Below are 12,185 nucleotides of genomic sequence, written 5' to 3' on the forward strand. Positions count from 1 at the left end.
CTCCCCAGTGTAAGAACTATTTTTTAAAAAGAAGAAATTGTGTAACAGAAGGAAGTCACAAAATGGTGTGTCTATCAGTGATCCAGTTTCTCTGTGTTCAGGAGTAACTGATGACATAACCTTTGTTTCTGATTTCCATGGCTGTGTTCACAATTCTATTAGAGGGTCATACATTTCTAAATTTGTAACTCTGTTTCTGAATTTTTCTGAAATTTAAGTAAATGATTCTGTACACTGTCTCCTTTCACAACTTTATGGATTGTATTAAGATTTCAAAGGTTATTTAAAGTCATTAAATTATATTCCTAAAAATAGTGGTTGAATTTCATGTCAATGTATGAATATATTTATTTATATTATCTTTTCTCCTGCTTATATTCTTTCAGGTTGGCTCTGGTATCTATTAGCAGTAACGCTGTATGGACATCTGTATACCTAAGTAATAGTCTCCTTCATTAAAAACAACAGAGTCATACAGCATAAGACTTTTTAAAAAACTGATTCCCCACATCGGTATACCGATATATTATTTCCTCAATAATTGTAAAATTTCCAATGATGCACATTCTTGCCAACATCTATTAAATCAGAAGTTTTTAAGATGGTCAGATTAATGAGAATTAAAGGAAATTTTACATTCCTCCAGTTTATTAACAAGTCTGATAACCTCTGCAATGACTTTTCCTTATATACTTGTCTTCACAATTGCACAATCATAAATTTACATTTATAAACTCATAAATTACATTTATAAAATATGTTTAAAATCAAAATTTTATCTTTCATTCTGAGTCTTCTTTTTTAAAAACGGTATCTTATAAGGCACCTTTATCTCAATCATCAATTTTATTTACTTGGCTGTGTGCTTTAGATTTGAAAAGTAAGAACAATTTCTAAGAGTTTTAAAACTTTCTTTTCGAATATTTTTACTCCCTCTACTGTCACAATACATACACTATCCAATCTGCTTTGCACATATATGATGGACTGAGGGCTCTAAACAGCTCCACGGTGTCTTATGCGTTCATGTTCATTGTTCTCAGAGTTCCTTTGGTTCCATTTATACTCAATACTAGTCCCAAGTAACCATAAATCTTCACTGCAGACATTCCCCAAAAGATGAACCCTAAAATGTACAGCTGTGTGCATATGTATTTTTCTGAGGATCGTATTTAGAAGGCCCATTCTATCACACCACGGAGTAGCTTGTGTGTGTGTGTGTGTGTGTGTGTGTGTGTGTGTGTGTGTGTGTGAGAGAGAGAGAGAGAGAGAGAGAGAGAGAGAGAGAGAGAGAGAGAGAGAGCGAGAGCTCACATTCATTGAACCTCCAGCTGATGGACTTTGGATTGCTTCCGTTACTTAACCGTAATTAATGGTATTAGGAAGCCCCAACACAGTGCCAAGTAGAAACATGTTCCTCCTCTGCCGAAGTCCACATCAAAGTATGAGAATACCAGGCTAACGGCTAGGTTACTTTTCTTCTTCTTAAGAACTACAAAAACTTAGAAAATGGCTGGAGATTCTCCCTTCCAATAGGAATCTGTAAGAATTCAACTGCCATCTTATGTTCTGGTTTTATTTTCAAGTGGTTCAATTATCTTCAGATATGCTTTGTGATATGCTTTTAGGCCAGAGGCTATTTATAAGATTCATCCTTCAAGTTTCTTGCAAGTTTCTCAAGCTCAGTTTCTGTTGCTGATTAATCTAAGTCTGTTTTTGTCTGAGGCATGGTTTGTTTAGTCCAAGAGTTTCTTAACACCTTTACAGTTCTACAGTCCAATACACGACATACCCTAAAGTATGATGCACAGTGCTATAAATCATTCTGCTGTGTTCAACAGTGTTACAGATACCAGGATACCAGCCTATAGGATTCCAGGCATAAGGAATAAAATGGTGTTTCCGGGAAGTATTAGATATTGGAAGGAAATTATTTTCACATATAATATATTTACATTATTTTATTTTCTAGAAATTTAGATTATAATTTGTAATTTTTTTTACTTAAAAATCAGCATTCAAAATCTTTGCTGTTCTGGGATCATTAATTACTACTTCCCTTTCTCTGCATTCATGCAGTTCATTTGTGAGACTGTTTTGTTCTAAAATATTCTGTATCACCATTCTTTCCTTACTTCCTTTTCTAGGTAGATAGATAGATTAGATTAGATAGATAGATAGATAGATAGATAGATAGATAGATAGATAGATAGATAGATAGATAGATAGATAGACAGACTCTAAGCATTTATTTTATGTGCATAGGTGTTTTAGCTGCATGCATGTTTGAGAGTCATGCGCAAATAGTGCTCAAGGCGAGCACTGGAACCTCTGGAACTGCAGTTACATATGGTGGTAAACCAATGTGTGAGTGCTAGAAAGGAACTGGGTCCTCAGAAGAGAGGCTGGGACCTTAACCGCTGAGCCATTGCTTTTAAATATTTAGAGATCATTACTATCTAATTTGTAGATTGTGTTCTAGCTTCAAGTTACTTCACACCCATAAGAAAAATGTCAGTTTGTTTCAATATTTTAGAACTTTTCATTGATATCTACTAAACCACTAACAATGTTTCCTGTGTCTGTGAAGGTATGTCATGCTCATCTTATTCAGACACATTTCCTTTTGACTTTTGCAGACTGAAACACATGATCAGTCTCTCTTAGAGCTTTAAGTTAAGAATGGTTCTAAATTTTATTTTATTATTGATTCCATAATCTTCAACATTATAAAATATACTTCATCCACAACTATTGGGTTTTTTTTGGGTTTTTTTGGGGGGTTTTTTTTTTTTGGCTTGCATACTAGTAGGTCAAATATAAAGGTCACAATTCTTACTATTTTTTGCCTTGCATTTATGTGCATTCTTTGAATCTCTATTTGTCTCAGTCATCTGAGAATTATACTTATAAACAGAACCAAGTTTTACTTCTGCAATTAACAGTAACTTTTATCTTAGAATGGTGAATTTAAAATGTTTAATATTTATTTTTACAGGTGATATCTATTGTTATATAAACCTTGTTTTAAGTTACATTTCACTTTTAAGAGTTCTACTATACATACATTCTTGTTGGTTTTATCCATGTAAATACTCAATATTTTGAAAACTTTGTACTTTTGTAAAACTATTTACCTTTCTAAATGGCAAATAAGACTCCGTTTTTAATCAGCATTTCACAGTCTTAAGTTTGACTTCTCTCTTTCAACATCCAATTTTTAGGGCATATTTCTAGTACTTCATATTCTGGCTTCTATGAAAATCCTTTTAATTTCTGGACTTGCTCCTGTTTGTCTCAGTCTTCCTCAAGTTACCTACTTATATCATTTCTGCATTATTAGGTCAATAAAAAGATGAAAAATTTGGTCTTTCTACTATCTTATACTTTTCCTCTTATTTCTTTCTGTTAAGTGTTTTCCAGTAGTAATTAGCATTTTCCACTTATTCTGATTTGGCTGTTCTCATTAATTTTCCCAAGAATGATTCACATAAACAATTTCGTGCAGGCTCACAAATGTTGTGGCAGCATCCTTTTGGCTTTTAGTCTACAGGTGCATTTTAGACAACATATGGCCAGGGTCACTTCTCTACTGAGGTTTGGGGAAAGACCAGGCAGCAACACTTGAGACACAGGCTTACAAAAGAATAAGTATGTTCTGGACAACATGGTCAGCCATGCTACTTATTTGGGGAAATGTGTTATTGTAGGATATACAATCACAGACTATCAATGGGGATCACTTTTAGAAAAGAAACACTTTGTACTATCATGTCAGTGTGCAGGTGGCATTTACTGAGAACTAACTCACTGTTCCCTCTTTCATTTAACTCACACAGATGTGTACTTCATTTTAATACATCTATTTCATTTTATTCTTAAAATACAAAAAGGATCTACACTAGAATGAAGAAATTAACTATATTAATTGAATTGTGGTCTTGTTCTATAATCTACTATTAGTAAACTATTACTTTAGAAAGACATTTATCATTTCTGTATTTTCCATAGCACACTATTAAATTTTCATATGCTAAAAATGAAATATAAGTCTTATAAAATTTCAATAGTCATGTCTGTAATTCATTATGAAAACATCAACTTACTTATGACCTAAATGCTTCAAAAAATATCCCAGAACTTTCAGCGCTTGGACCCAGATACTTTCACTTTTAGAAGCCAACAATTTGTAGATCACCCTAAAAAACAAATGAACTTATAAGCACCTAACTAATATTACAAATGAAAAAGTACTTTACAAAATACAAGTCTTACTTTCCAGTGCATTGAACAAAATTCCTGAATACATACTTAGACCATAGTTCCACTTCTCTTAGGACCTTTAACACATGAACATGTTGACTTTATCCCATTTCTGACTGCTAAGTGAAACACAGGCAGACACCTACCTTGTTATTTCTCTGTCCTAAAAATTTAGAGATTATTGCTAATATTAGAGAAAGACAGGGTCACAACACAGAAATACTACAGCAGGAGAAAAAAATCACATATAAACCCATTAATGGAAGCTACTATGGGATGTAAATATTAACGATCCTAACTTACCTCTTCAAGTTCACTGTATTCATCACAATACAGTTCGGGCCTTACAGATACAAATATGTCGTATTATTAGATGCACAGTTCAGGGGTGCATTATACCAGGGCTTCTTCTGTGCAGTTAATAGAATAATAAAATTGGGTGTGGAGATGGACCTCAGTGGTAAGCTTTGTCTCCCACATGTAATGCCGTGGGTTTGAGCCCCAGTGCCACAAGTAAAACAAAATAACAAGAATTAAATGAAGTTTATTCTTTTTATGTTTTGTTCATTCTGCTGAGAGTGCAAAAAAAAAATTGAAAGAAATCTCTAAGAGCTAAATTATAGCTCTAAGTTCATAAGCATTCTAATCAAGAAACTATGCTTCCTCTACTGATAATTAATTCACAATTGCCACAACTAGTGTCACTTTTCAAATTATTTTAATGTTGGTCTTTGGTTCTAAACTACCTTTCAAAAATGTAATTCTCATAGCAACAGCACCACCCCTGCCTCAGTGCATCATATCTAACAGCAGCTAATAAGATCATTCCTGATGATCTTACTACCTTCCTTTTTTTCCTTTTATATAATAACCAAGATATGCATCACTGAATCTGGTTGGTCTATGAGTGTCTCCGTCTCTCTGTTTCTCTGTTGCTCTCTCTCTTCATAATTCTCTTACACCTTCATTTTGTGAAATGCACCAAGTTCTTTATTGTCCTCTTGCATAAAAAAAACAATGGGGGGCCCATGGCTCCAGCTGCGTATGTAACATAGGACGGCCTTGTCTGGCATCAATAGGAGGAGAAGCCGTTGGTCCTGGGAAAACTCGTTTCTCCAGTGTAGCGGAACGCCAGAGTGTTGAGGTGGAAGTTGGTGGGTGGGAGAGAGAGCACCCTCATAGAAGCAGGGGAAAGGACTATGGGAGAGGGGGAATTGGGAAAGGGGATAGCATTTGAAATGTAAAAATATAAACTGTCCATGAAAAAAATAAATAAATCTGCTTTTCCTGCTATGCAAGGCCTGCACTATAGTAATTAAAATCATTTAGTTTCATACTCCAGAGCATGTCAACACAGTCCTCTAGCTCCTCAAGAACAGGAGAAGTGGCAGCTTTGCCCTTGCCTCCTCCATTTTTACATATATAGAATGGCCTAGAATAGATACCTAATACCACTGCACTTACGGTCATACCTTATTCCATTTCTCTGATCAAATGCTGGTATCATTGAGGCGGGGTGTTCTGACATTAGGGCCACTAACAATTGTAAGACATCATGAATGTTTTCATCCTGCACAATAAGAAATACAACTATTAGAGGCTTTGAAGGAAAGAAATGAAATGGAGAAATGATACAACCTCAATATAAAAAATTAAATAGAATTTTTACATATTTTATTTAAAAAAGAAATACAACTATTTAGTTAAAAATTTGCAAAAATCTTTGAATAAAATAATTAAAATGAAAGAACAAAATATGTTATACCTCATGCATTGTAAGTAAATAATTTAATATACTCTGAAGTTCATCTTCTTTCACACCTCGGTCCTATGTGAAAATATTTCATTAGTTAATTAAAGTCAGAAAGTGAGACATTGAAGAAAGGCATCAAAATAAATGACATAAAAGTAAACAGGCATAGAAATGCAATAAATTCCCCCAATGGTACATAATTTAAATACTATTTTATTTTGTGTCTAAAAAGTAACTTTTTAGACATTTTAACTGATAAAACTGAGGGTTAAGAGTACTAGCACAGCCTTTAGATTCACATCTCAGGAAGCAAAGGTAGGTAGACCTCTGCTCGTTCACGGCCAGCTAAAATAACATAAACAAGACTTTGTCCCAACAAAAGAAGTTAGTATTTTATGACGATTTCATGTTACTATGTTTTTGTTATCTATTGCTTTCCTAAAATATTGGGAATTCAAGGAGCTGTGGATCACTTTTGTGTAGTATTGTCCTTTACTGTGTATTCCCTTTAAACCACCTTACTTTTTTAAAGCCCTCCATGACAGAGCATAGCAATCCTAGCTAAATGGAACACATGCCAGTCCACATGGTATTTCTGCCAAGCTGTTTCTCACACACCCTGTCTCAGCTGGCACATCTCTTCTAGCACATTCGTACCTCTTACATGGGCCATCTTAATTTTACCAAAAAGCTAAGTGCAAAAAGTAGTACTTTTATACTTTGTAGAGAAACATGAAAAGCCATTCTTAGTGACGTAATGACAATGCTTTTTAAACTCTGGCAACAGGACCTTTTTCACCCAATATATTCCAACTGTAAAATAAAGCTATTTTACCTTTAATATAAGCTGTTTCAGAAAAAGCAGCATAAAAGCCCGAAGTGATATGATCTCTTTTTGGGATGGCCGGGGACCATCTACAAAGAAAATAAGCCACATCATCAGGTAAGTTTAATGCAATTATATTTAAACTCTACAAATTAAGTGTTTTTAAAATCATAATACATTCATTGCTGCTGATGTTTTACACTTTCAAATATGTAAGAATAAAATTAAATTTCAGGAAGGTTTTTTTTTTTTATTAAGTTGAGTATTTCTTATTTACATTTTGAATGTTAGTCCCTTTCCCGGTTTCCGGGCCAACATCCCCCTAACCCTTCCCCCTCCCCTTCTACATAGGTGTTCCCCTCCCCATCCTTCCCCCATTACCACCCTCCCCCCAACAATCACGTTCACTGGGGGTTCAGTCTTAACAGGACCCAGGGCTTCCCCTTCCACTGGTGATCTTACTAGAATATTCATTGCTACCTATGAGGTCAGAGTCCAGGGTCAGTCCATGTATAGTCCTTAGGTAGTGGCTTAGTCCTGGAAGCTCTGGTTGGTTGGCATTGTTGTTCATATGGGGTCTCGAACCCCTTCAAGCTCTTTCAGTCCTTTCTCTGATTCCTTCAACGGGAGTCCCGTTCTCAGTTCAGTGGTTTGCTGCTGGCATTCAACTATGTATTTGCTGTATTCTTGCTGTGTCTCTCAGGAGAGATCTACATCCGGTTCCTGTCGGCCTGCACTTCTTTGCTTCATCCATCTTGTCTAATTGGGTGGCTGTATATGTATGGGCCACATGTGGGACAGGCTCTGAATGGGTGTTCCTTCTGCCTCTGTTTTAATCTTTCCCGCCTATTTCCTGCCAAGGGTATTCTTATTCCCCTTTTAAAGAAGGAGTGAAGCATTTGCATTTTGATCATCCGTCTTGAGTTTCATGTGTTCTGTGCATCTAGGGCAATTCAAGCATTTGGGCTAATAGCCACTTATCAATGAGTGCATACCATGTGTGTTCTTCTGTGATTGGGTTACCTCACTCAGGATGATATTTTCCAGATCCATCCATTTGCCTATGAATTTCATAAAGTCATTGTTTTTGATAGCTGAGTAATATTCCATTGTGTAGATGTACCACATTTTCTGTATCCATTCCTCTGTTGAAGGGCATCTGGGTTCTTTCCAGCTTCTGGCTATTATAAATAAGGCTGCTATGAACATATTCAGGAATTTTTACATTACTTCCTGAATGTTAGATTGAGGAGAAAGAGCTGCTTTAAGTTTCCACTATATCATTACCACTGATAAATACATTATCACCTAATACTAAACAAATATTTTTCTTCTATTTTTATTAATAAACTTCCTAATATTTCTCTGGCCTGTAAACTTTTCTCCATTTATAGACATTTCCTTTAATCCCATACATCATATAGAAAGCTGTCCGACTCTACCTCCAATTATCTTTTTGCGTCCTTTTCTCCTGCATGCAATGCACACTGGAGTGGTGCACCAAGACATGCTGAGTTGTTAAGTAATGTCAAGCATGGGAGTTAACACGATACTTCACAGTGTATACGTTGAAAGGATTCAATTGTGTGATACTGAATTGACAGTAAAGCTGAGAGGTAGGAAGGATATGCATACTGGAGAACATACAATAGGACACTCACAAAAATTGTCTAAACATCAAGTCTTTCTATCTAACGCAACCAGAATTAATGTCACTACTCTGCATGTTTTCAGAGTTTAACTACCCCTAGGTTTCCTTCGTGACAATGATTTTTTGCTCACAGCCACCACACGCAGATCATTGCATCTGTGAGCAAACCATCTCCCAGTGGATTCATCTTTTATTAGCAGCAAATCTGGGCCACGTTTTTCAGGTGTTAGCCACGTTTTTGCCTATTCTTACCAATGGCAAGTACATAACATGTCTTACTAATACCTGACTTTACTTTTAAAAGCCAGTATCCTTGTGACTTCTCATACAAATACACCAATGCCTCAGTTTAGCTTTTACGTCACTGTAAGGCTGAGGGTGATAGTACTGCTGAAAGACAGGGCATGTTAGGACAAAACATATGTGAGGGATATGTGAAGCAATGTGGAAGGTGCTTCAATAATGTAAGTTGTAAACAGGCTGTAACTGTTAACTATAAATACATCTGTCACAGTCTATGACAAACAGCATGCGGCACAGAAACAAACTTATGTGCATGATGTCTGTATGACATGAATCCATTTTTAGTAAAAATAAAATGTAAAAGTAAAAGTAAAATTTATTGGACAAATTTAAAATTAAGAACAAACAAAACATAACTTTACACTAGTGGTTCTCAACCTTCTTAATGAAAATCTTTAGTAGAATTTCTCATGATGTGATGACCCTCAATCACAAAATTATTTCATTGTTACTTCCTGTTTTTGCTACTCTTAAGAATTATGTGATCTGATGTGTGACCTTCAAAGGGGTCAGGAATGACAATTGAAAATTCAATGCTTTACACCATTCTTAAAACTGAGGTAATAGTACAAATGTTAAAACACTAGTTTAACAAGATAAAACAAGAAAAGATGGAAATATATTAACATAGTGGATGGGAGCCTGTTCCTATTATGAAGAAAGGGGTACAAATACCAAAATCCTTAAAACTAGGCCGAGCTCTGTGATTTTAAATGGAAATGGACTAAGGTGTGTATCCACAACTGTGTGCACACATGTAGTTGTATGTCCTAGACCTGTCCACTAGGAGTCACAAAGAGGATATTAAAAACAGACCAAACAAACAAGCAAACAGAAAACCCTCAGCTGGCAAAGCTAACACTCATATTTTAGTTCTAAGAAATCCATATCCATGAAGCAAGCAAGGGTTCTTTGGAGAAACAGGGTTAGGACAAGGAATATAAAAGAAGAACCAAGATTTTCTAGGATTGTACAGTAACGAAATACTACAAAACCTATGAATCTCTGCCATAAATGCACATTTCCTACTAGAAAAAAACAAGAGAAGTGTAAACATCAAAATCCATAAGAATACTATACAGGGGCCGGAGCACTACACTGTCAGGTCCTTCATCAACATGTCTCCATGATGTACTGGTGTCTGCCATGGTCATTTCTGTCCAGCATGCTCATATATGCAATAAAACAACAGAATTCACTTGTATGGAACAAATTTTAGGGCTACAGAAACTAACGATACTATGGGGCCCTTTCGGGGAAAGCTGTCAGCTAATAATATAATATAATACACAGATATAAAAAAATTGTTGGTGGGACTGCAAACTGGTATAACCACTCTGGAAATCAATCTGGAGGTTCCTCAGGAAATTGGACATTCCACTACCCAAGGACCCAGCTATACCACTCCTGGGTATATACCCAATAGATGCTCCAACATACAACAAAGACGCATGCTCCACTATGTTCACAGCATATTAATCTATAATAGCCAGAAGCTGGAAAGAACCCAGATGCCCTTCAACAGAGGAATGGATACAGAAAATGTGGTACATCTACACAATGGAATATTACTCAGCTATCAAAAACAATGACTTTATGAAATTCATAGGCAAACGGACAGAACTGGAAAATATCATCTTGAGTGAGGTAACCCAATCACAGAAAAATACACATGGTATGCACTCATTGATAAGTGGATATTAGCCCTAATGTTCGAATTACCCTAGATGCACAGAACACATGAAACTCAAGAAGGATGACCAAAATGCGAATGCTTCACTCCTTCTTTAAAAGGGCAACAAGAATACCCTTGGGAGGGAATAGGGAGGCAAAGGTTAGAACAGAGGCTGAAGGAACGCCCATTCAGGGCCTGCCCCACATGTGGCCCATACATATACAGACACCAAACTAGATAAGATGGATGAAGCAAAGACTTGCAGACCGACAGGAGCCGGATGTAGATCGCTCCTGAGAGACACAGCCAGAATACAGCAAATACAGAGGCAAATGCCAGCAGCAAACCACTGAACTGAGAATAGGACCCCCGTTGAAGGAATCAGAGAAAGAACTGGAAGAACTTGAAGGGGCTCGAGACCCCATATGTACAACAATGTCAAGCAACCAGAGCTTCCAGGGACTAAGCCACTACCTAAAGACTATACATGTACTGACTCTGGACTCTGACCTCATAGGTAGCAATGAATATTCTAGTAAGATCACCAGTGGAAGGGGAAGCCCTGGGTCCTGCTAAGACTGAACCCCCAGCGAACGTGATTGTTGGAGGGAGGGCGGTAATGGGTGATATATGAGGGGAATATCCGTATTGGAGAGGGGGCTATGCACAGGAAACTGGGAAGGGGAATAACATTTGAAATGTATGTAAAGAAATATATCTAATAAAAATTGTTTTTAAATACTGAAGAATAAATACACACAGAAAAAGCCCACATTCTCTCTGAGAGCAGGGTGCAAACTATCATATTAAGTGTCATTCTTCGCACCTGACAGAGGAAGGAAATCCCATCCAGATTCACCTTGAAGTAAGCAGGTGAAGCTGTGCTACAGAACGGGACGTGGACACATGTGAACAAGGAGATGAGAGCCTAGACAATCACTCACAATCACACCATCAGACACAGGAGGCTGAGCACTGTGTATTTGGATAGACTGAGACAGAAACACGATTACTGGGCTATTCCTGTCTAAAACAAAACAAAGCAAACAAAACACCCATGTGCATACAAATCCTCACTGAGGGGTCTCCAAAATCAGCCTGTTTTCCACTGTGATTTAACAATTAACTTTTACCTTTGGGGAAATATACAGAGAAGCACTTGGGGAAAGAAAACATGTTTTCTACACTTTATTTTCAACTGATATAAAGAATAATATACATAACTTGAGTGTCTCACATGACGAGATAAGGAGAACGACAAAGTTTCTGAGTCAGCAATCAGGCATGAGGCTGCCTGCTGAGGGGCAGACTCATTTAATAAGGCAGAATAAAAAGATATGTAAACATATTAAATATGTAAGTAGACTTCAGTGTTCTCATATGACTCTTAGTAAGTTTTTATGTGTTATAAAGTAACATTGTAAAGCAGAGGTTCTTCAATTCACAGAGCTCCACGTTCTTTCAGGCTCTGTGTCACACAGCTGTGATTTAAATGTCAGAGCTGTTAATGTGCACTTTCGATGCTTTACTAGACAAAAGATGGATGGAATTAACAAGATCTACCATGTTATGCATCTGTACATGTTATATACATGTTATATATTCTAATTATACTATACATCGTTAAATACATTAGCAAAGAGTACTCAACAGGAACCGACTCTGGGCAAAATCAATTCAAAAGATATGAGATAATCTCTAAGAACACAGATCA

At 36.4% G+C, this 12,185-nt stretch overlaps 1 protein-coding gene across 11 annotated transcripts in view; it reads right to left on the minus strand.

Moving 5' to 3' along the window:
* Nbea (neurobeachin) overlaps positions 1 to 12,185 on the minus strand; it is a 576,469-nt gene that overhangs the window by 412,507 nt on the left and 151,777 nt on the right. For all 11 annotated transcript variants that reach the window (XR_015665447.1, NM_001427608.1, XM_087626792.1 and 8 more), the window contains 4 exon segments: positions 6,852 to 6,931; positions 6,029 to 6,091; positions 5,736 to 5,833; positions 4,107 to 4,199 (listed from right to left, as the gene is read on the minus strand). Coding sequence is in view for 10 of the 11 variants with exons in the window: in NM_001427608.1 (NP_001414537.1) it covers positions 4,107 to 4,199; positions 5,736 to 5,833; positions 6,029 to 6,091; positions 6,852 to 6,931 (334 nt within the window). In the remaining variant the exon portion in view is untranslated.

This window comes from Rattus norvegicus, chromosome 2 (assembly GCF_021556685.1).
Source record: "Rattus norvegicus strain SHRSP/BbbUtx chromosome 2, alternate assembly SHRSP_T2T, whole genome shotgun sequence".
Taxonomy (NCBI): Eukaryota; Metazoa; Chordata; class Mammalia; order Rodentia; family Muridae; genus Rattus; species Rattus norvegicus.